The sequence below is a fragment of the Vulpes vulpes genome, chromosome 5, assembly GCF_048418805.1.
Source record: "Vulpes vulpes isolate BD-2025 chromosome 5, VulVul3, whole genome shotgun sequence".
NCBI classification, from domain to species: Eukaryota; Metazoa; Chordata; class Mammalia; order Carnivora; family Canidae; genus Vulpes; species Vulpes vulpes.
In genome coordinates this window covers 90,570,880-90,597,043 of record NC_132784.1, presented here as the reverse complement: position 1 = coordinate 90,597,043, position 26,164 = coordinate 90,570,880, and the positions used below count along the sequence as shown (strand labels likewise).

General features: G+C 41.8%; 1 protein-coding gene and 1 non-coding gene across 2 annotated transcripts in view; both read right to left on the bottom strand.

Annotated features, from left to right (window-relative positions):
- The window catches only part of HSD17B12 (hydroxysteroid 17-beta dehydrogenase 12), a 157,810-nt gene that overhangs the window by 22,519 nt on the left and 109,127 nt on the right, over positions 1–26,164 (bottom strand). The window contains exons 5-6 of the mRNA XM_025991537.2: positions 15,933–15,997; positions 14,838–14,882 (exon numbers count right to left, since the gene is read on the bottom strand). Coding sequence (XP_025847322.1) covers positions 14,838–14,882; positions 15,933–15,997 — 110 coding nt within the window. The remainder of the gene's footprint in view (positions 1–14,837; positions 14,883–15,932; positions 15,998–26,164) is intronic.
- On the bottom strand, positions 3,786–3,891 carry LOC112914622 (U6 spliceosomal RNA). The gene has a single exon (XR_003233896.1). It is a non-coding gene; the product is annotated as a U6 spliceosomal RNA (small nuclear RNA).

The following is a 26,164-nucleotide window of genomic DNA, read 5'->3' as shown; positions in this document are numbered from 1 at the left end:
TCCAGGAAAAACAAGTTCAAACTGATACTGCATCATGGAAGACAGACTGACACACTGCCAACTTCGAAACAAAGAAGTGTCTTCAAAGCCTAGGGGAATCATGTCGACAGAAATTTCTGGATTTGACTGAATCTAATGGCCCAGATTAAAAAAAAAAGAAGAAGAAGAAGAAGCCATGAGAAAGCATTTGGCCTAAAGCATCCCATGTCTCCCTCCTTCTTATGTACAAGTCTACGTTTTTCATGTTAAGCTCATCTTCACAGAATGAGGGGCATGTGCTCTATGACTACATTCTACAGCGTGAGAAGTGATCAGAAGTAACACCTGCAACTTCTTGGTCATGGCCTTAAAGGAGAGAAAAACACACATCCTCTTCTTTAGACATTCCTCCTCCTGATGGCTGGAATGTAGCCGTGGTACAAGAAGCTAAAACAACCCACTTAACCCCCAAGATAAGAGCCGTGTGATAATGGTGGCTGAGCAACGAGATGCAGAGGCAGGATCCCTAATGACTGGGGAACTACCCTGCCAAACCTTGATTACCTACCCAGCTTTTTATCTGAGAGAAAGATACATTTCAATTTTGTTTAAGCCACCGGTAGGTCTCTGTTAGAGCAGCCAAACCACTGCTCTAATAAAAATTGACCGTTTGTGTTGACGAAAACCAAGTAATGTTAGGTTTTTAAGACTTAAAGATGAAATAATCCCCAGAGCAAACCCAACCAGATATTATGCTGACAACCCAAATGGCCTCACTATTTTATAATTTTTACAACAGGATCCTGTTTCTTCTCTTCTCCAGGTTTGCTGACCTGATTCAGGATATGCCCTCAGAGCCTTGAACCAAACTGGATGGAGCCAAGGCAGAGAAAAAGCTGATTTCAGAGTTGATCCTTTCAACACTGTAGTTATTTCTGTTTTTCAAATTAAATAATTCTTCGAACTTCTTACATGCTTCCTAAGATGTGCCTTCTTATGGGAGCACACAGTAATTGCTCAACATATAGCTACTGAATGTTCCAACAAGTGTGGTACACAGCAGGCCCCGTTCAAATCCCAGCCCTTCCACTTACTAGCGGTGTGACCTGGGGTTACTTCCTTTTCTGCAGAGTGCATATGGATTCAACAAAGGACACTTACACAACATAGGTTTTTATATTTTGAATCTCAAATGAGGTAATGTATATAATGGACTCAGCACAGAGCTCGTCACAGAGCAAGCCTCTGAAGAGAAATCAACATCCTTTACTGCCACCACGTACTCTTCTTTCAGGATGCAGCACCACCAAGTATGCAGGCCTCTTGTACATATGTTGTATCCAACACAGTCCAGAGCCAAAAACAATGATGAAGTTTGAGATCATCAAGTTCAACCCACAACACAAGTTTCTGGACAGTTCTATCATTCCATCAATACTTAAGAATACCTCAGTTGGGATCTTCTTGGGGTAATGGAATTTTTCTAAAATTGGATTCAGTGATGAATGCACAACTTTGTGAATTTATTTACCCCTTAATTATATACTGAAAGTGGATGAATTTTATTGGTTTATAAATTATTCTTCAGTGAAGTTTTAATTTTTTATTATTATTATTTATTTATTTTTTTAAAAAAATCTTTTATTATTTTTTATTTATTTACTTATGATAGTCACAGAGAGAGAGAGAGAGGCAGAGACATAGGCAGAGGGAGAAGCAGGCTCATGCACCGGGAGCCCGACGTGGGATTCGATCCCGGGTCTCCAGGATCGCACCCTGGGCCAAAGGCAGGCGCCAAACCGCTGCGCCACCCAGGGATCCCCTATTTTTTATTTATTTTTTAAAAAGATTTTATTTATTCATTCATGACAGAGAGAGAGAGAAAGAGAGAGAGAGAGACAGACAGACAGACAGGCAGAGAGAGAAGCAGGCTCCGTGCAGGGAGCCTGACGTGGGACTCGATCCCAGGTCTCCAGGATCACACCCCGGGCTGAAGGCGGCGCTAAACCATTGGGCCACTGGGGCTGCCTCTCAGTGAAGTTTTTAAAAAGATTTTATTCATTTATTTGAGAGAGAAAGAGACCACAAGCAGAGGGGAAGGGAGGGGGAGAGGCAGGTTCCTGCGGAGCAGGGAGCCATGGGGCTCAATCCCAGTTTCCCGGTGTCATGACCTGAGATGAAGGCAGATGTTTCACCAACTGAGCCACCCAGTTGTCCCTCAATGAAGTTTTAAAAAATATCTTAATAATCATATGATTGAGTTAAAGAACTACAATCACAAACTGTACTGGATATTACTTTATCAAACCCAGGAGAAAAAAGAGCTCTTAGGGCTCTCAAAATGTTCTATGTTTATCAACTTATGGCCTGAGCAACCTGAGGTAATAAAGAGACATTCTCTTGTTTAGTCGAGGCCACGTGATGTACTTGAACCTGGGCTGGGTGACAGGAGCTCACTACCTAGATGGAGAACAGATGTACGTAGAAACAAATCATTGCAAGACATACTATGAGTGGGACAATAGAAGTAAGAACAGAGAGCACTAAACCTTAGGAGAAAAACTAGTTATGTCTCAAGAATCAGGTCTAGAGCTTCACAGATTGCATTTCAGTTAAGTTCTGAAAGAATAAATAGGAATTCATTAGGCAGAAAAAATATTACAGTTGAAGGAATAGAATACAAAGTCAAGCAGCTGCAAGAAACTACAATGTCTGCCATAGAACTGATGCATTTTAAAGAAACTTCTGTTGAATGGAGTTTATAAAGAAATTCACGTGCATCCTGTGATAGATGTCATGCAACCTGCATATCATACTACATCATGGACAGTTTCCCACGCTCACACAAACGGACGTACTTCAGGTATATCAACAGTTGTGAAGCATTGTATCGTAAGCCTCGGTTAGATGCATTCCTAGCAACACCTGAAAACATTTTTTATTTAGCACATTTCATCGGGGGACCATAATGCTTAGCTAACGTAAGAGGTCCCCAAGCACTCCATGGAGAGAAGTGATCATTTGGTCCTCCAAATCCTGAGATCACCAGAAACAGAATAAGGAGACTGACAATAGACTGTTCTCGCCCCATGGCAGGGATGTGCGCATGCGTGCCTGTTTGTGTGTATGCGTGCATGCATGTGTACACATGTGCACGCATCTATAAGAGGAAATGAGACTTGTTAACTGAAGACTAGCTAAGTGGAGTTCACTGGGGTAGCGATGACTGGCCCCCGACACAAAAGGAAAGGATGGGATTTGTAGGCAGTGATCACCCTGAAAAGCTACCAGGGAAATCTACAAAACCTGTCGATAGATTCTTTTATTCTGACCAGGGAACCCAGAACTATATGGCTATGAATAAGTGGTTGTGCAGAATTGTAAAGTTCAATTTAGAGTTTTTTCCAAGATATAAATTTACATCCCTAAATATATCCAATAAGAAATATTACTATAGCTGGGATACTGAAGAAATACAAATGCATGCTTGGGGAGCTATTTTTTCCTTACACTGTGTGCATGTCATACACTAAATGTTTCCTTTCTGAATGGCAAAAACAATTATCCACAATCAGAGACAAAATAAAACCCTGTAAGATAGAATCTTACTTACAAAACTACATTAGTAGGTAAATATTAAATATTTGTGGGATGGTCTTTGATGTACAGACATGTTCAAAATATATCCTTCCCCTCTCAGTTTTAGTAAGATATAACTGATGTAAACTGTATTAGTTTAAGCTCTACAGCATAATGATTTGATATACGTATATACTGCGAAAGGATTACCACAATAAGTTAACATCAAAATTATGGAACGCTGCATGAATTTCTAGGTCATCCTTGCATATGGGCCATGCTATCTCCATATCATTTCAATTTTAGTAAGTATACTGCTGCTGAAGCAAGCACCAAAATGTATTCTTTATACACGTGAATTAAAACTCAAGAAGTTCAAGGGCTCCTGGGTGGCTTAGTCCAGTTGAGTGTCTAACTCTTGGTTTTGGATCCAGTCATATCTCAGGTTCATGGGATAGAGCCCCACACCTGACTCCATACTCAGCTGAGTCTGCTTGTCCCTCTCCCTCTGCTCCTCCCCCTTCTCGCACGTGCATGTGTGCTCTCTCTCAAATAAGTAAATAAATCTTAAAAAACAAAAATAAAACCCCTCAAGTTTAAGTAACTTAACATAAAGATGAAGGAAGAAGCAGTGTTTTTGATGCCTAGCTATTAAAGGACCAGAAATACTTGTTGGATGCCCAATGACCAAATAATCCATCAAGTCCTCTCATGAAAAAGTTAATTCTTTTGCATTGTTCATTAGCTTCTCCTTTTGAATTCTGGCTCTAAACTATTTCTCCTTGCCACAAAATGGGATCTTTTTTGATCTGTCAAATAATAACACCGCAAAGCCTAAGAAAAGTTAACTTGAAATCTGCCATGCTTTTATAAATCTGATTAATAACGCTTTCTCTATACTTAAATTCTCTTTTCTTCTTTTATTTATTTATTTTTTTAATTTTTATTTATGTATTATAGTCACAGAGAGAGAGAGAGAGGCAGAGACACAGGCAGAGGGAGAAGCAGGCTCCATGCACCGGGAGCCCGATGTGGGATTCGATCCCGGGTCTCCAGGATCGCGCCCTGGGCCAAAGGCAGGCGCCAAACCGCTGCGCCACCCAGGGATCCCATCTTTCTTTTCTTCTTTTAAAGATTTTATTTATTCATTCATGAGAGACACACAGAGAGAGGCAGAGACACAGGCAGAGGGAGAAGCAGGCTCCCTACCGAGAGCCCGATGTGGGACTCGATCCCAGGACCCCGGGGTCATGCCCTGAACTGAAGGGAGATGCTCAAACACTGAGCCACCCAGGGATCCCTAAATTCTCTTTTCTTCTAATCAGATTATAAGTCATAATAAATTCGACTTCAAGCCTTCTTTGTTTTCATGTGTATATACAAATAATTCTTAAAATTCTATGCATAAGCAAAAAAAATTCTATGCATAAGCAGAGAGGCTTCACCATGTTCAACATCAAAATAAATCTCCTTGACATCAAGTTTTACATAGGATATTTTAACTAAGGTATTAGTAGTCTCATTTTACTTTGCATGCATCGATTGGTATCTTGCTATCTGGTTATTTATACCATATACCAAGCGTTTCTGTGAAATCTCACTATCTATCTGAACTCCCATTTTACAGCTCACAAGCTGTTTCTGGAGTTAACTCAATATGCTAATTTTAGGCCATCTGCAGGTGATAATTGCTGTACCAGGAAATTTTTTGTTCCTTTTAAGATACTGCTACAATAAAGTTACCATAACTTGTAAGTTCGGTGGTTAAGAATATTAGAAAAGTAGCAGTAAACATGATCCCTAGACTTGTTTTCTTCTGTGTTGAAGTTGTTTCCAAAAGTGTAGAGCCGACAATTTAAATTTAATTCTTTCCTAAAAAGTGATAAAAGTTGCTGCAGTAGTACCTCTCCAACAATGAGAGCTTCAAATCTTTGCAGAAAAAAAGGAAAGATTTAAAGATTTCATATATATATATATATATATATATATATTTATTTATTTATTTTAGTGACAGTTTCATCAATCTTTGCCACAAAAAAAGTCCCAGAAGCCTAAAATCAAAGGAAGAAAGGTCAATATATATCATATTGCATCTAGATATTGTGTTACTTTGTATGCAAGTTGGCCATAGAGTATACAAATATACAAAGATAAATGAAAGTCTTTAGCAATGACAGCTCAATTTAGAAGTCTTTCTGGGGAATACCACATATTCAATCTCAAGAGTGAAATATTTACTGGTATTTATTACCACAGTTATATATATTCTGGCTAGGAAATAAATAAGAGGCTGATTTAACTCATAAAAAAATCAAATCAGGATTATTAGATCATTTAGCTGAGATACCAGACTTAAAAATGCATCGGCTGGCTTAAAAAAAAATCTCTGAAAATGTTATATTAACATGTAACCATCTTAGTATTCTTAAACTTTTCTCACATTTTCGGCAATCACTTGTATGGTTTTTGTAATTAGAAAAGCCCCTACAAATAATGTTATTTCTGAAAGAAATTAACATGAATAATTTTTTTTTCTCTTTCACTTCTCTGGTACCAGTAATCAAGAGCTCATGGAAAGGAACTTTATTTTACACTCAAAAGCCCTAAACTTGTAATACAAACAAATTATACAAATTACACAAATTGTTTTACAAGCAAGTGATTTATTTTAGAAGCAAATTATTTTTGGATCGTGTAACCTCTGGGATTTGGTCAGTTTCTGTAGAGAACAGGACAAAGAAAACACTAGTGTATTATGCTCAAAAAGACAACCAAAAACCTAAACTGGAAGATTAAAATTCAAGACAACTTAGCAAAATAAGAAAACAAATATTGTCACCCACATTGCCATTATATAGAAATAGAATTTAAAGCGTAACAACTTAACCTTAGAATCTCGGCAAAGCCCCAAGATCCAGGCTGTTCATATAAATAATTGGGTCATCACAAATCACCACTTTGTCCACATCTGCCCTGCCTTTTATCCCAGAGAAACCTGCGTGGGGTAAACAGGATCTGAATTCAAGCGACTGACATACGAACTCATACAAACTAGAAGGAAGTAGATACAAACGCCTTAAACAAGTTTTCAATTGGAATCATTAACAGTAATTTAGAGAATCATAGTCTGATAGTGAAAAGCATTACATAAAGTGACAATGATGTTACACCATGCCTGTTTGGGAGGAATTAAAGGGTGACTCATTGGAAGTCATGCTGGAATGGCACAGCACACATTTCCTTTAGCAACTGTGTAATTTGAGCTCCCTGGCACTGAGAATACAACTTTATTAGAAATTCTTAGAATGTCACCTGTATGGCTAATGGAAATATTTAATGCAGAGGGGATTTGGGGGGTAGGCGGTAGTCAAAAGCTTAATTAGGTAAAAAAAAAAGCTTGAGTGTTTTGAGGTCTCCAGGTATTCTTTCATTTTCCTCTTTAATCATGTTTTAAGTCTATGGAAGTTAACAGCCCTCCTTACCATGGCCTGCCCCTTACCACATATTACTTAACCTGAAATTCAACCCCACACCATAAAAAAACCAAAGTTTTTCCTATCATAATAAATTCTATTTTGATAAATGTTAAAATAATTGAACTAAAGAAAAATAAAAAAACCTTCCAGAACCAAGAGTGCTGCATGCCAACGGATAATAATGAATTTAAAGGCATAACCTGTAAACTCTAAACAAAAATTAAAAAAACACATAAACCCCCATACACTGCTTTTCCAAGTTTAGCGCATTATGATACACTACGTTTCCATTAAATTTTCCCCAAATAAGCTGACTTCTCAAAAAGTGACAGATTTTAGGAGGAGAAAATAATTTCTAAAGTTCTCAAAGAGATTTTCACATTTTCCCCCACATAGAAGGCACCTCTCCTATAAACTAGCTTTGCTTTGAGCTGGGAAGAACCTTAGAACCAATCTACAACTACTCACTCGTTTTTCACAGATGAAAGCTATGCAAAGAGTGGTTGTCATGTGGTTTGGCAAACCCATCATTTTGTAGTTATGCCTGATGCAGCCCTGTTACTGTGAGGCTCTAAGGGCTAAATGTACCCAATTATTTGGAAATTTTTAGGAGCATAATGGTAGTGGCTTTCAAAATGGATTAAAAGACTCTGGAGACTAACTTGGAACGTCTTCATCTAAAAAGCCCCAGGTGGGGGTCAGGGCTGAAGGTCATTCTCTCTCCCTTCCTACAATTTATTAATTTCCCAATGTTGTTAAGGTAAATTCTTGGGGCAGGGTGGAGGAATGCGTTCTTAGCACAATCCCTAAATTAAATCCAATTAGACAGATGAACAGAGATCCTTCTCGTGGATTTCCAGATTAATAGAGGGCTCCCTCTACTGGTACTGCGTCACATGCCAAAGGCAAGTCCAGGTTAAGAAGGAAGCCAGGGCTTCTGTGCTTTTCCCCCATCCGCAGGTTTCTAATCTACACCCTGGGCCCAGCGGAGCCTTATGCACTTCTGGCTGAGCACGATGGAGGACTACCTAGCAGTAATAACAGGGAAAAAATAGCTTCTCAAAAGCACGCAAAGCACTCCGAGTGCTTTGATTTTAGATAATCATAGGGATGGAAGAGCCTGATTTGGTTAAAACCGTGCTAATCCTTCAACTCCATCAGGCAGGTATTCCGTGGGAGGAGGACCGGGCACCTGGTGGTACCTGCCGGGGGGAGCCGACTGCAAGGCCTGACGGGCCGGGCGAGTGTCACGAGGGAGCCCGGCAGCCGGCGCAGGCCAGCGGGGCCGGAGGCGTGGAGGGGCAGGCCTCGCCCCCGACGACCTGCCCCCGCCTGTCCCCACCTGCCCTCACCTGCCCCGCGCTCACGACGAGTGGCAGGTCAGGTCCGCGCGTTCCCTCAGACTTCCCCGGGGAAGCCGGACGCGAGGTGGGAGTGTCCAGATCCCGAGACCACGACCCGAGCTGCCGGGGTCCGCGCGGGGCACACGCACCCGGGCCGGGCTCGCGACCCCGCCTGGAACCGGGAGGGCACCCGCCTGCGCGTCCCACGCTCCCGCCGCTCACATCAGTGTAGACGGCGACCGTGGGTGGAAGCTCGGAACACACAGTTCGTGGGCCCCTCATCCCAAAGACGGGGGGTTTTCCGTGTTCTAACCCCTTCATTTACTCGGAAGCATTCGTGCTGGACCTGCCTGGCGGGAGGCCCGGGCTGGGGGCGGCAGAGAACACAGAGGACGTGGGTCGGGCCCTCGGGCTCCCGCGCCGCCGCCGAAGCTGGGCGAAGGGGACACCCGCGAGCGTGGAGGCTCCCGCGGCCCCGCGGCCAGAGCTCCGGGCCCCCACTTTGCCTGAATATCTGATTAAGGAAAAACTAAATCGGGATCCCTCGTGGGAGACTCCTCCCCGACCAGTGAACCCAGCAGAGCTGGGGGCCCTCGCAGCAAGGGGAGGCTGTGCTTACCCGCCCGCGCCCGCGCCCCGCTCCGGGAGGTACTGCAGGGGCCCGAGTGGCCTCTCTGCTGTCAGGTGGGCGGCCCGGGACTCTCCTGCGGCGGTCAGGCCCACGCAGGCCCACCACCCGCCGCCACCTTCTTCGGCAGGGCCTCCGCAGCCCCAGGTCAGGGCCACCAGAGGGGACCGGCTGTCCCACCCTCAGGCAGGAACTGCAGGGAGTTCAGCTAATACTGTTCCGGTAGGGTCGCCTCAAGATACCCTAAAACTGTCACTAAAGTCCCTCTGAGGCCTGGGACCACGACTCCCCCCCAGCAATCAACAGCAGTACCAGTTCCCTTGCCAACTCTGGGGCTTCTGAGATGGAAAGCCCCCCAGGCTAAAAACACAGCATTTTGGAAGAGTCGGGGTCGCTACCCGGAGGCTTAGTGACCTCCAAACGCCCCCAATTCTGCTCTGAGCCTCACTGCTCTTGAGGAGAAGGGAGACTTACCTCGGATTTTAGTCACAGAGCATCTGAAATCACATAAAAAAACCCCCAACACCCTGGCCAGTAGGGTCTCTCTCCCAGAGGAAGGGTGCCCCCCCGCCATGCAGGTCAGCCTCGGAGCTTCCACAACCCCGCTCTTCGCGCCTGCACTTCCCTGCGTGGCAGAGGCTGAGAGCAAGACCGCAAGGCTCGCAGCAAGGCCTCCAGAGAAACGCCCCGGCTGACTTCCACTCACAGCTGTACGTCCCGTTAAGCAGGTCTCCCACAGCGGCCGGGAGGGCCAAGCTGGGTGCCAGGGTCACACGGCAGGGCTCCAAGGTCAGAACTATTCTGGTTAACAGTACCCAACTTCCCGGGACCACTCACCAGCCTGCACCAGAGATGACCCACAATTTCTCTGGCCAGGATACCTCGCTTTTATTAGTTCTCTGTTGGCACGTAGAACGGAAGCGACTTTTTAGAGTCCTCTGCACCCGGACCAAGCCCTAATCCTGGCCCGAGGGACCAGGTCATTCAGTGTTCGCGAATCGGCCCAGGACCTACAACAAGCTGCCGGGGCTTCCCCAGCAAACAGCTCCAAACTAAGGGCACAAACCCACGACAGCCAGGGCATGGTGACTTCTCAGCCGGCTGTTCCCTACTACGTGGTTTGGCGAGGACATAAAACTTGGAGCAGCCTGAAGATGAGAAGACGCTGTTCTCTTTCTTATACAAACCTTTTTCAGTACACGTGTTATGACATTAGGCGGCAGACACCCCTGTCCCAGATCCCCTGATGTCCAGCCACCATAAAATCTTCTAAGATTCTAGAGCCAGACCAATTTTCATCTTCTTTTAAGTTACCCTGGGGCTCCCAACAAAAGTTACATTTCTATGGAAAATGCAGCCCTGGCCCTGGCAACGTAACACAGTCAACTAAAGCACAACAGGGACAATACACCCTAGGGCAAATCACAGCAGCACTGAAGGACATAAACCTGGGAGCCTCACACTGAAAACCTCATCAAGGTGCAGGCCCTTTGTTCAGGACAAAGAAAATAAACACCCACACCACGGAACACACAGGCCATGTCACTCTGCCACCAGACCCGCCTCTTTAAAGGTCCATGGGATCATGCCTTCTTTCTGCTCTTAGGCTTCCCAGGGCTCTCCATCCTCCTGCTCCCAGCACCCAAGCTCCCGCACAGTCGCATCCTCAGTGCCCCCCCCACCCCCCGGCCGCTGGTTGGTCATCCACCGCACGACCCTCACCTCCCGCTGCTCGAGTCAAACATTCTCCCCCTGAACGAGTACTCGCTAGTCAACTGTGCGACCGAGATGCCAACCCTACAGATCCTGTTTACGGCACAAAGACCACTTGGCTGTCCTCCAGATGCATCAGGTTCCATGACGAATAAACCAAGAGTTTTGGACTGTTTTTCCACTAAAAGTGCCCATCACAAAGGCACAGGAAAATTCGTGTTTACATGAAGGGGAAATTAAAGGATGATTAGTTAGCGTAATGTAGAAGTGGTTTAAATAGCAAACTCCCTTACTGCTTTGTAAATGGGACTTAATTTGCAAAAATCAGGCTTATACACACACGTGTTCAGCCTATCTATCCAGTTCATCTGGTGGTGACACTTCCCAGTAATAGGATTCACGGTGGGGTATGACAGGACGTGTTTAATAAGTCAGCATGCCCCCCCCCAACTCATTTCGTGGGAACAAATACATATGCCAACGTGAAAAGAGAAAGTGGAAGAGGAAGATTGAAGAAGTGGGAGAAGCATTTTGTAATCTGTCCAGATCTTAGGACCGGTGCCTCGTTATTACCTGATTGTTGTTTTAAAGAACCTGAGCGGTACGATACCGTACCGCTGGACTTGAACGGCTCCATCCACAATGCCTCCTGGAACTACTCATCTTCAAGCAGGGACATGAGGAGCTACCACCGTCACACCCTGCTCTTGCTCAGATGCAGTGTGGCGTGGCCGTGGAGCACAGCAAGCAGACGGGTTCGCGCAGGTCAAGGTCAAGACCCCGGCGTTTTATCATTAGTGTTCTATAGACTGCCAGCCAAAAACACATCTTTTGGGAGTCGGAGGTGGCCAGGGTTTTATATTATAAAGGTACACAAACATTTAAGTACACTGATAAAAGCAGGACATTGCAGGAGAAAATACTAATGTATCTAGAGTAAAGACTTTGCACGCATCTGACAGAGGAGTTACAATGATCAGAATTAACACCGCTGTAAAATCGAATTTAAACACTTAAACATATTTTTCATCATTAACTCATTAAAATATATTAAGAAATACATGTACATAGTTTTAACACTCATTATTTTTAGGCATTTGGCCAGATGTTCCAGAAAAGATAATCAAAACAATAGAACACATCAGTCATTTCAAAAGACAAAACCACAAATCATAGACCAGAATGTTAATTTTGAACAAAACACTTTGCTTGCTAAAAAATAAACTCATGGTTGCACATATTTACTACAAATCTGAAGTAACATTTAGTGACATTCTTTAGGGGCCTTACGATGATTTGCGTACTCTTCTAAGAGATTTGCACATATGACCTTGTTCAATTCCCAAAACGACTCTATGAGGTAAAGAGATTAACACCCTTAATTTACAGATGAAAAACTGAAGCACAGAGGGCAGGTAATTTGTTCAAGGTCATACAACTAGTAAATTGTAGAGTTATATAATTATCTCTCGAAACCTCACACAGTTTATTGAAGAATGTTAACATTTATACAGGTGTGCCAAGGGAAATACCTTCCAAACTTACAGACGGCACCCGGGTGGCTCAGCTGGGCAAGAGACTGTCTTAGGCTCAGGTCATGATCGAGTCCTGGGCTCTGTGCTCAGGGGGAGTCTGCTTCTCCCTCTCCTCGGCCCCTCCCCGCTGCTCACACTCTCTCTCTCTTGCACGCATGCACACAAGCACTCTTTCTCAAATAAATAAAAAAAACCTTAAAGAAAAAAAAGCCTATACAGATCTATTCATATCGACCATGTTTTAAAAGCATCCATTTTGTGTGTGTTGGGTCTTGCTCCAAATCTACTCAAAGATCCACTTGTTAGTAGTTTATCTTACTTAAACCGAATCTTATGTAGGAAAAAACGCTGGTTAAAAACAACAGTGGAAAAGACATAGTAATTATTTCTTTTATAAAACTGTCATATTACAATATAATTCGGATGAAGTGCCTTTAAGTAGCAAGCTACCAAATGTTACATGGTATGCATACAGCAACGGTGAAGCTTTCGTTTTGGTAGCTGGTTTATGTGAACCCACATATTGCTAAAATTGTATAAGATCACATAAAAACTGAATTACCGGGCAGCTTGGGTGTCTCAGCGGTTTAGCGCCTGCCTTCGGCCTGGGGAGTGATCCTGGAGACCGGGATCAAGTCCCACGTCAGGCTCCCTGCATGGAGCCTGCTTCTCCCTCTGCCTCTCTCTTTCTCTGTCTCTAATAAATAAATAAAATCTTAAAAAAACAAAACAAAACAAAACTGAATTACCTAAGCACTCGAAAAGCAACATATATATTACATTACCTAAGGAGATGGGCACAGCCTACATGAAAAGTTGGACAAGCCATGAGATTTTAGGGTCCTTGCACTTGAAATCAAAGCAGGTAACAGATACGATTTCTCAGGACATGAAGACATAAAGAGAATTTTTCTTTGAATATTCCCAATAGTGAAAAAGATCAAGTCTGTGCCATAAAGTGAAAATTAGTAATTAAGTTCTTATTTGTATTTATCTGGTTAATTCTAATAGTTTTGAGGTATTTTTTACTTCCTTAAATTGAGTATGTAAGAAAATGGATTTGGCTTTTGTCAGTACAATGGCTCCTCCTCTTTTTTTTGTTTTTTTTTTCTGTTTTAAGATTTTATTTATTTATTCATGAGAGATACAAAGACAGGGGCAGAGACACAGGCAGAGGGAGAAGCAGGTTCCTTGCCAGGAGCCCGATGTGGGACTTGATCCTGGGACCCTGGGGTCACGCCCTGAGCTGAAGGTAGCCACTCAACCACTGGGCCACCCAGGGGCCCCATAATAGCTCCTCCTTATCTTCCCAAGGTTTCAAGTTACCCACAGTCAACCCGGGTCAACTGCAGTCTGGAAGCAGATGATCCTCCTCTGACCTACACCGTCAGAAGGTCAGTAGCAGCCTAACACCAGGTCACAGCGCCTACGTCCTTCCTCTCACTTCATCTCATCGCGTAGGCATTTTACCATCTCACATCATCACAAGAACGGTGCGTACAGTACCATCAGATATTTTGAGAGAGAGAGACCACATTCACATAAATTTTATTACAGTATATTGTTACAGTCGTTCCATTTTATTATTATTGTTAATCTCTTACTGAGTCTTATTTATAAATTAAAGTCTATCATGGGTATGTCCGTACAGGAAAGTATGTATGTATAGGGTCTGGGAGTAGCTGCAGTCTCAGGCATCCACTGGAAGTCTCAGAACATATGTCCTGGGGACAAGGGGGACTGCTGTATGTTCAAATGTGAAGGATTGCCTATGGAGCTTCTGCCTCAGGCACTACTCTCTGCTAGGCGAGGATGTATAATCAAGGTACGGTACCTTACTTTTAGTGACTGCTAACACACAAAGTGTGCTCAGAGGCTCATATTTGCTACCTATTCTTCCTGTTAGCACATGATTAGCTGTGGTGTCTTTGGGCAGCACATACAAGTAGCATGCCCACCAACTAGAAACCATGTGTGCCTAATAACAGTCACTCTTGCATTACAGCCCCACACTACCACACAATGCTTTACCCCAACATTTAACTCATCCATTTACATGGTCACAGGGGATACAAAATGGAAATAATTTATCAGTGAAGAACTGTGTGTAGATGAAAACTCTGTAAAAATCAATCCTCAGTCTAAGCTAGTTTGTGAGGTCCCAGGGCCTACTACACTGTTTGCATATGTTTGGTGGTTGTTGTTGTTTAAACATTTTATGTATTTATTCATGAGAGACACAGAGAGGCAGAGACACAGGGAGAGAGAGAAGCAGACTCCCTGCAGGGAGCCCGATGTGGGGACTTGATCCCAGGACCCCAGAGTAAAGCCCTGAGCCGAAGGCAGACGCTCAACCACTGAGCCACCCAGGCATCCCTGTCCGGTTGTTAAAAAGCAAAATTATACATTTTTTTGATCTTCAGCTCTTTCTACTTCCTGAAGACATAAGGAAACAGACGGCCTTCATCTGGAATACATACTTACGTGGAAAACAGGAGTTTGACTGAAGAGAACAAAGTGATCATGTGATTTTTAAATAGAACGAACCAAAAAAGGATGACGTATTTATAAAGAAGCTGCTTACCTTACAAACAGAAAGAACATTAATATTAATCAGTTTCTTGATGGTCTGCAAAAGAAAATATTGATAATTTTATATACATATGATCATGGAAGGAACCATATTAGATATATATGTAAGTGATCTAGCAAACCACAGAGTATTTCCCCACGTAGAGACAAATACTGGAAAATGACAGGAATCAGGGTAGAGAGGCAGATTTTATTTTACTCTCAGTCTTATAGTACTTTTCTACCAAAAGCAGCAATTCATGCTAATATGCAAAGTTTAAGGTAGATGTAGTAAGGAAATTCTGGAAGCAAAAGACACTAAATCTAAAATAAATATGCTATTTTCTTTCTGCTAATATCAAAAGGAGAAATTATTGAATCTGAGATCCTCAACAATTTTTTAAAATTCACGTATTTCTTCAATGATATGCTTTTCTTTTCTTTTTTTTTTTAATTTTTATTTATTTATGATAGTCACAGAGAGAGAAAGAGAGGCAGAGACACAGGCAGAGGGAGAAGCAGGCTCCATGCACCGGGAGCCCGACGTGGGAATCGATCCCGGGTCTCCAGGATCGCGCCCTGGGCCAAAGGCAGGCGCCAAACCGCTGCGCCACCCAGGGATCCCCAATGATATGCTTTTCTAATTTTTATTAAAGAATGATGCATGCTGCAAGAAAACAGCTTTCATTTTGGTAGGTTTACTTGAATCAACCATATTGCTATATATTAACATATTTATGATTTCTAAATTGATGTTTAGAATCCTGATACTTAAAACAGAGCTATTTTGATATAATAAAAATAGAAATAAAAATAATACAATGAGTTCTTATTGAACCTGGCACTATACTAATGAGGTTACATTTTCTCATTCAATCCTTCTAACATCCCTATGAAGTTGCCTATTTTATGGACATGGGAATGGACACTAAGCGTGGTTGGGATCATCTCCAGTAACTCAGGGATGAGTCAGATGAGCCCAAGAGCCAGAGTGTGAACCTCGGGCAGGCAGACTCCAGTGTTCACACTGTGAACCAGTATACCATACTGCCTCGCCAATATTCACATGCATTCTTTTTGTTACCATACTATGCAAAGAAAGACTTACATTGTCCAAGTCAGGAACATCCAAAAAGTATTCGGGATACTCATATGACATTCCCACATTGTTCACTGAAATAAGACAAGATTGTTAGCTGGTTGACGTATACTCTATTACACAGATTTCTTGAAATAATGACATTAATAATATCAAGACTAAAATGACACATACAATAACTAAATTCTGTCGACGGCTGGTGTGATTTTTCCCACACTCTTGCATCCAAAAATCTATCAGTGTAAGTATATAGTTCAACCGTTTTATCCGTCATTAAACCCTTCCTGTACCTACCATCCAACCCTTGATGAAGGGACTTTTTATTCGCTTCCATTTCCCTGGCCCCCTGGAGTGGGTGTACTCTGCCTCTGCAATAGCTACTTGTACATATTGTCTATCTCCTCTCTAGACTTACATTTTCATAATGTGGGAGAAAGAGCGAAGAGCACTGCGGTGTGGGGGACTGGAAACCAGAGCTCTACTAGAAGGGGAAAGCATGTGACTTGGGATAAGTCACATATGAGATGCATCTCGGTTTCTTCATCTCTAATGTGAGGGTTTGTTTAATCATTCAACAAATATTTGCCATACACCTGTGTTTGTTTGCCATTCACATGCACTAGGAACTAGAAACACCAGGAAGGAAAAGACGGTTTCTGGCATCATGGAACGTACTGTATTGCAGCAAGAGAAAGGCACTGAACAAAAAGAAACAATTATTTCATTATAAAGGACAGTGCCAGGGGAGCCTATTCCTGTAGTCTGACCTCGTCCAGGAAGTGAGAGAAGGCTTCCTTGTGGAGGCCAAGAGAGTGGGCCAGGCTACACGTCTCCAGTGAACCATCCATCCTGACCACATCATGAGCCCTCAAGGATCACGTTCTGGTCCTCCTGTACCTTCTCTCCTCAGTCACCTCACCTAAGGTTGGAACTACAACACAATAGAGAAGTCAAGAAAAAAATTTATATACAACTAGATATAGGATTAACACTCAGATATGATTTTCCCTAGCTTTGGAAAGACAAACTCCAAATAAGGAACATTTGCAGGAATCGAAAAAATACATAAACTATCTTGGAATTTATTTTAACTAGTGTTGAACTGGATAATCTTCTCTATCTACATTTACTCACTATAACAATCCTATTAGGTAGTTCCTATTATAATCTCCCTTCTACATAGTAGGAAACCAAAGTTCATAGCAGTTAAATAACTTGCCAAAGGTCACAGAGCAAAGTAAGGCTGGGACTCCGACTCTGGAGATGTGACTTCGGAGGCTCGGCTCTTTGCCACCACCATTAAAGCCACCATATGCCTTCATCCAGTATTCAGTTTGGGGGGAAAAATCAGTAATAATTGGATAATAAACAGAAATCCGGTAGCAATTTTTAGTAAAACTAAAGAATTAGAAAAGAAAGGTTTCAGTAGCAAAAAAACATGATGAAATTATCAGACTGCTAAAACTTAGAAGGAATTGTGCCAAATAAACTTGACAGTAGTAACAGTTACTTTTTCAATAGACTATCAAAATTAGTAGTTTGAAATAAATCAATAAGGGTTATATTTAGCAGTAAGCCAGTCACTTGAGGCCGTGAGTCTCAAGATGTTACTCGCACAATTTGGTCATGACGGATTGAACAACATCACTGAAACTTATCTGAAAATCTGAAAACAAAGGACAGTGGCAAAGCAAACTGTACTTAATTATGATTCATGCCCCTTTGAACAGGGACTATATCTAAACCTAATTGATAACTGCAGGCCCAAACCCATTTTTAATTTATTCAACAGGTTCTCTGCCCAAGAGAGGCTCGAGGAATGGAGTCTATAAAAGACCTTTCAACAATTGAGGCTAAACTAGTTAAACGTGAGGCAGTATGTTCCCTTGCCTTTGCCTCACCCACCAACAGAATTATGAAGGACTAGCTCACAGCCTGACCACAAGAAAGAACAACTAACGCATCTGCTAAAATGCTACAAATAAACAAAATCTTTGTTACAAAGTCACTTTAAAATAACAGAATCCTCAAAGAAAGGTTTGGCCAAATTGTAATATTCTTCCGGATCAAAGAAAAATTCCAACACATATAGCCAACCCCATCTGCCTTCCCTCTCCTGGATCTAGAAAATTTTCTGCCTTCAGATTTCTTTCTAGCCAATGGAAATATTAGTGCTCTATTTCAAAATGCCAAAGAAAACTGAAGAGTATAATTATAAATCTTTTAAAATCTGGATTTGGGCTGGGTTTTTTTTTTTTTGTTTGTTTGTTTTTTAAATCTGGGAACTCTAGAGATAACACACTTGACTTTGTAAATCTTAACATGTACTCCAAGTACAAAGTTGGGCTAAGGAAGCCCACAAAAAACTAAGCAAGGCAGGGAAATGCCACTCTGATGAAGGTGGCACTAACAGCAGACAATCTTCAGATCTGTTTCTTTCTTTTTTAAAAAAATTTTATTTATTTATTCATGACAGACACGGAGAGAGAGAGACACAGGCAGAGGGAGAAGCAGGCTCCCCGAGGGGAGCTCGATTCGGGACTCGATCCCGGGACCCCGGGGTCACACCCCGGGCCAAAGGCAGCCGCTCAACCACTGAGCCACCAGGAGCCCCTTCAGATCCGTTTCTAACAAAGCAAAGGAGAGCTGTCAAAACTACCTACTTGCGCAGTGAAATGAGGACATCTATTTAACATAGTTCTAAAGGAAAACAGGTTCAACACTGAGAACTTCAGCTCAAAGAAATGAAGAGAATCACAGAGAAGGGCCATGTTGTTGTAACAAAACAACACACAGAATTTAAAAAAAAAATGTTAAAGCTAGAATAGATCTTTCAAAGCATGAAGCCCAGTTTGAAGAGGGGGAGGTACATGCCAAGGTCACACCGGCAGTTTGTCAATGCTCGGGCTTAGGACTCTTAAATCCCTTCCTGTTTTGTCAGCTGCACATTTTGTTTGCGAGACAGACACCACCCAGAATCTCTCCACGCTTGGTCATCACTTCAGAGTGCAGAGAAAAACAACTGTTGCTCCTAAACAGCTATTTCCATAAATTGTACACTAGTGCAGATCTTGGAAAAAGGCAATCCCACTGCAATTTTATTTTGAGACATGAGGTGGCAGCAATAACCAAACGGCAGACAGAAAGCTTTCAGGGAATTGGAAAAGGAAGAAAACAGGCGTTGGGTAGGAGTGAAGGAAGGAAATATTTCCATTATAATGTAATCTCATTAAGAATGGGTGCATGCAATGCCATCTTTATATATTACAGGATTCATTATGGAATTTACCAAACCAAATAATGTCACAAGTTGTTCCAACATTATTCAGATCATTGGAAATCCCTTCTAAACGGTAGCCATTTAAATTGGCATTAAGTATCTGTGGTCTAGTAGTGAGAGCTATTTCTTTTTCTTTTTTTAATTCTTCAAGTAAGACACCAGAGACAGATTTAAAATTTTTTATTCAGTGACCCACAAAAACCTTTCACTCATGTGAAAGACACTGAGCCTTTCTGAAAACAAAGGATGTCCGTGTAATCTCAGAATTCCAACCAGGACTCCAACAATCATCAGAGGATCACGAACAGATATAAAATCTTCCCATCAGTTTCTCATTGGAGTTCTAAGATAAGAGGAGTTCAACAGAAGAGATGAAGCAAACAGAGAGCAGAGGTCGCGAGAGACCAAGAACAAGGACAAGTTAAGTGGAAAGAGAAGGGGAGATGGAGGCCAAAGGAGCAATCCTACCAGAGGGGACCCTCGCTGGGAAGAACTGTCAGCGTACTATGCTCAGCTGTGCCCTCCACGCCCCCCGGGCCGGACTTTCTCGAAAACACCAATACCGATGATGTACGGTATTCTAAAGCCTCAAAATCCAGAGTAATTCTGAGATGTTACATAAATATCCTCTATCATACTACTGCTAAAAATAATTTCCACACCTCCTTCTTAAAAAAGAACATACACAAGATTTCGGTTTCTTCTAAATTCATTTGCTGCTGTTTTTTTGACATTACTAGACTTCGAATCCTTTACCAAAACCAGCTGCTGAGATAATGCTGTCATTAGAAAATCAGGTATTTGGTGTCTGGGTTGGGCCTGAGGGAGAAGCAAACAATAAATTACTAGAAAATAAAAATCCACTTGAACAGATGCAAAGATGACAGATACAGGTAACCACACACAGAACACCTTCAACCTACTTTTTCTAGATTAATTAGGCTTAAGAAATTAAGGTGGTATAAAAGTCCATCATTAATGGTTGGGCTTCCCAAAATATGTCAGGTAATGTAAAGTATTCCCGATTTCTCACTCATCATATCAAAGTACAAATGCTTAGGTAATTTCAGTCCCATACACACCACATTTGTAGTGATACATACAAACCCAGTTCAAGCACTCAAATTCAAGTCTAGAGAAATGGAAAACCTATTACAGTTCATTAATAAAATGGATTAGGAAAAAATGCTGCCACTTCGTTATATTTCAAAACAAACAGAATTTTTAAAATGTAGACGTCAGTAATAGTGTATATGCTAAAAGTAGGGGGAAACCTGTTGTGTCTTAAGCTTTTGAATTAACAAGGTCTGGATCTCAGGCTCCATAACAGGCCCGAGTTTCAGCGCAGGGTCTCCTACCGCCAGCTCCTACAAGAGGCAAGTGATTTCACCACCATGAGCCTTGGTTTTCTCAATGTCCTTCTATATAAAATAGGGCTAATAACTTAAGAAAATGAGATGGTAAGTATCAAACTTCACGTCAAGGTCCAGAACACATCAGTGTGAGAGTAAGTGGAGGAATAAATGTTGTTATTTTTGTGTGGTCATTTATTTAACAGGTAGTCATGGAACTGCTCTGTACCCGACACTATTCCAGGTGTCAGGATGCAGCAGGATGGGCAAGGTCCCTGCTTTCATCAGGTGTGAGCAGCGGTACAGGGGAGAGACGGAAAGATTGCTCTGGACATAACTGCTCATGCTGATTAAGGGCATCCCAGTTGTTCCTCTCTCCTCTCTTTCAAGTGGATCTAGTCTGACAGTCTATGGAGAGTTTGCAGAGTGAGGCAAAGAAAATTCCTTCTTTGCCTTACTTAACATATTGCTGTAGCTAGCACATGTTCATACTCTGACAGATGATATTTGGAACACCATGTAAAACATTTTGCAAACTTTACAGTTTTCATACACTTGTGAGTAGCAATTTCTAAATAAAAGAGAGTTTACAAGGCTTTAAATTTGCAGCGCCTTTAATCAGAAATTGAAAAGTTAAGACTGAGTCAGAAGCAACACAACGGAACATTTCGTTTCCACTGTTTAGTTATAAATTGCTATGTGATCCTCACTACAAAACGAGCTAAGATCTTCCATCCGTAAACTCAGGAGAGAGGAGGAAAGACGGATGACATGAAGTTGGTAGTTAAATCTTAGCGAATGGGAGGAACATTCATCAATTTCTTGAATTATGGTTCTATTTACATTTCTGAGATCACAGCTAATTACCCAGTTTTAAGTTAAAGGTTCTGCTTTAATTAATTCTATTAGTGGTTTTCGAGTGAAAGGAGATACATTTGAATTCTAAGTCTTATTCTCACTTTAGAAATCCAATTTCATCCAACACATCTAATGGAACTATAAGGCGCTACACTTAGTTTGATAATGTTCCTGGTGAGTCTCCCAGTCTTAAAAAAAAAAAAAAATCCACATATCTATTCCACTTGCCATGACTGGCGACACTAGGCTCCGGTCTCATTCAAGATGAAGGAGGGCACAGATGCCAGAGATCCAAAGGTCTACTTGGATTTCTCACAGCTCTCTCAAGTTTAACATTATCCCAAAGTGAAACTATCTTTTTCTTTACAGAATTTGCTCCTGATCCAGGGTTTCTTGTCTTTGGCAAAGAGCACACAGTTGTTCAAGTCAGAACCTGTAAGTTGTTAATTACTACTTGTATAATTCTGGAAAATGTATTTAACCTCCTTAGGTCTTGTCCATAAAATGGGCACAAACCCAGTAACGCCTACCTTATATTTACAGTATTGTTGAGGACTGCAGGAGATCCGTTAGCATGGTGTCTGACATATAAAAGCACTTGAGGATGTTGGCAATAATGATCAGAAAAACCAAACAACCGCTACTGTTATCGATCATTCCTTCTATCAGACAAAATCTTCGATGAGGACCCTCATCAACAGATGTTGGTCCTGTTTCTATTTCCTGCACATCTCTGTAGTCAATCTACTTCTAACCATTCCCATTGCCCGCATCCTAATGTAGCCACCATCATCTTGTGTCATTGCTTAAAAGAAGCTTACTGATTGATTGAGATTACTGATTACTGATTGAGAATTGATTAATTCTCGCCCTCTTCCACTCAAAGTCAGACTAATCTCTCTAAAATTCTAATAGGATGTCAATTTACTGCTTAAACTCCACAATGTCTGCGTTGTCCTTCCATTAAGCCCAAACCTATTAAACAAGGTTTTCTAAGCCTTTCGTGATCTGGCCCTGCTTAGTCTCCTGACTCTGGCCACGGTCCCCTTTGTGGTCCGTGCTCTAGATTTACAGGTCTTCTTCCATCAGTTCCTCCAACCTGCCAAGTGCATTCACTTCTGGGTTTTTCTTCTACCTGGAAATCCTTCCTGTATCTCTTCTCCCAGGGTTGATCAGTCTTTAGGTCTCAACTTAAATGTTACTTCTCAGAGACCATCTCTGACACTCTCCACTTTCTCAATAACACAATCTTTTCATCACATGTAACACATTCCCAAATTTTCTTTAGTAGATGTCATCCAAGATGGCAGAAATAGTATCAGCTTTATTTATTGCTGTATCTCTGGAATTTTACTTGTTGAATGAACTGGTACATGAATCAACCAACAAATAGGAAAGGAAAGGTGTCCTGTGATGAAGTATTGGCCTGGTCTTTGTTCTGGATTCCCGGGGTACAGGTTCTCAACTCTTGCCATTTCCAGGGTGACAGGAGTTTCTTTGTTATTCATGGTGGGCCTCTGGATCATGCCTGAGTTTATGCTAACGAGATGAAACAGGATGGGACTTGGTCACCAAAAAGACCAAGGGTGTGACTAGAAGGTTAGGGCTTTGAGCCAGCCCAACCTGTGAAAAGGGAGCGGGAAACTGGAAACTAAGTTCAATCTAAGAGCCAATGATTACCTACATAATGCCTACATAATGAAACCCCAATTAAAAACTCTGGGCACTGAGCTTCCTGGTTGGTGACCATCAATGTGCAGGGAAGGTATTGCACCCTGACTCTACACTGAGGCACAGAGTTCAGAACACTCTCAGAGCTCACCCTATGTGTCTCTTTATTTGGCTAGTGTTAATTCCTATCTTTCATAATAAAACTGTAATTGTGAGTATAGTGCTTTCCTAAGTCCTAGGTGTTCTGGCAAATCAAACTGAAGGGATCATGGGAACCCCCAAATTTGTAGCCAGCTGGTCAGAAGTGCAGGTGGCCTGGGGACTGCCGAACTTGCAGTAGGTGTCTGAAGTAGGGTCAGTTTTGTTTGGCACTGTGCCCTTGAGCTTGCGGACCCCACACTAACTCTGGGTGGTTAGGGACAAAATTTGATTGTGTTACAAAAGGGAAATTTTAGAAGTGTCTTAAACTCCTAGAAGGCACAAAAAATCCTATCCTGGTATAATAGGGAAGCTCCACTGCCTCTGCAAACTGTCATCCCATCACACTCCTGCAAGCCTTTTTCTGTAGACCTCAGCTAACAGCCTCTGCCCCTTCTTGAGTCTAAGCAATTTTATACCAGAACTACAGAGGTAGGAGGGGGAGAGAGGGAAAGGTGGGTGGTATTTCTAAACACATAAAATTGATCTCTGGTTCTCTCTCAACTAACTTTATTTTGTCCTTCTATTCTTTCTCCCTTTCTCTGCACCCCACTGATGACCAACCTACCACTAATAGTTTCCTCTTCAAGTCTCTTCCATTTCAAAATGATTTTTCTACGTCTTTCACTAATTATAATAGCCATTTCCTCCACGTGACTGACCCAGCAAGAAGTAGACTGGTAATAAACTGAATGTACTAATCTCAGTAAGATGTAAATGAAGATATCACTGACCCTTACAGAGACTTTTTCTCTTTTTTTTTAAAGATTTTTTTTTTTTTATCCGAGAGAGAGAGAGAGAGAGAGAGAGAGAGAGAGAGAGAGAGAGAGAGAATGAGCAGGGGGGCGGGGGCATCTGAGGGAAGGGGACAAGCAGATTCCCTGCCGAGCAGAGAGCCTGACATGGGCTCTATCCCAGGACCCCAGGATCATGACCTGAGCTGACGGCAGGTGCTTAACCAACTGAGCCAGCCCGGCACCCCTTTCAGAGACATTTTAAAAATGTCTTAAAGGTAAATTTTTTTTTTTTTTTGAGAGAGAAAGAGAGAGAAAGCATGTGTTCAAGAGCCGGGGGGTGGGGGGTCAGAGAGAAGAGAGAGTGAATCTTAAGCAAGCTCTGGGCCTCGATCTCAAAACCCTGAGGTCAAGACTTAAGCTGAAATCAAGAGTCGGATGTTTAACCAAGCCACCCAGGTGCCCTTTCAAGCTAATTTCTAATTAGTAAACTTCCTGAGGAGAGCAAGAAGGTAGTAAGTAGCTTTATAAATTTCTAAGCTCTCTGAAAGCAAGACTCTTTGACTTGTAACTTCCTGAATCAGTTGGGACTGGGAAGCGGCACAACTCCTAACAAGTTCCTTCCTTCCTAGCGATTCCAGAGGAGTTTTCCTCAACCCAGTTCCTGCAGGCCCTTGGCTCTTTCTTTCTTCAGTCTACACCTATTCTTCTTCCTTTGATACGTTGGGAATGAACTGTAAGGAAGCCATCTCTGGATTCCAACCCAAATAACCTGGGAGTTTGCCATTGGCAGCTAAATGGCCCTTTCCCTGATTAGCCAATAATACTCTTGGGTCTTCTGTTAAGCTTTAAGGACTTAAGTATAAACAGAGATAGAGTAGACTTATCTTACTATCCATCTCTGCTCAAACCATATTTTAGGATAAATATTCTCAACATTCAACTATTCTCTACCCTAGAACATTCTGGAAAATGTAGGTTTTATGGGAGAAAAATGGAACACATATGCCTTCCAAGTATTTCCTGTAATCCATAAGGTTGCATTGGGCAAGGGTAACAAAAAGATATTTTGGGATTTAGCTGAGGAGAAAGTAAGGAATATAATTAAAAAAAAAACCCACAACTATCAAATATATAAGTGGAGCAAGTATTCACTTACAAAGGGCATGGGAAGAAAGAATAGTAAGTTCTATTCCAGCTTTTGCAGTCAATAATTTTTTGTAACTAATTGACATTTATTATCTATAGTATTGTTGGCTCTATACTATTTTATTATCTATGCTATGTCTCTACTATTGTTAATATGATACCATTAAAATGATGCCTCTTGGGGCACCTGAGTGGCTCAGTTAAATATCTGCCTTTGGCTCAGGTCATGATTCCAGAGGCATGGGATGGAGCCCCATGTTGGACTCCTTGCTCAGCAAGGAGTCTGCTTATCCCTCTCTCTCTACACCCTGCCCCCCGACTGTGCTTTTTTTCTCTCTCAAATAAATAAATAAAATCTTTAAAAAAAATGATGCCTCTTAATGAAGTTGTGGCATTGCGTACAGATAGAAAAAAGTCAACAGGTAACCAAGAGTCCTGAATACACTAAGTGAGCACAGCATCACATCAGCCTGTACCAAATGATTCTCCTGATTTTGCAACTTACACAAAGCATGATAGTACGGGTGAGAAAGACCTTGACAGCATTTGGCATGGGGAAATTCTTGGTCTAGGATGCATTAAGAGCTTGAATAAAGCAATGATTGGCTTTTTTAATGAATCACAAATAAAATAACTATTTTCTTCCAAGAGGACCTTTTTATTTTTCTTCTAGAATAAAGAACATCACTTTTTAAAGGTTAAAAAAGTCATAGTAGGGGAATTTGAAAGAAAGTATTATTTGTGGCATACTTCAAATCCAAGGCTACTCTTTTGGCCTTGGTAAACTAAGCCTCCTGCAATGTATTGTGCAAAGTCCTCCAAACCAATTTAGAGCATACATGAGAATCTCTCCTGAGGAATCAAGTAAGTAAAAGCATTATAGCAATCGCATTTTGTTAACCGATTGTTTGCTTATTCAAAGCAGTATTGATGTCATTTTTCTCTAAATAGTTGAAGTTTTTTAAGTTTTCTCAAATCTGTGTTTCTTGGCATTTGCCA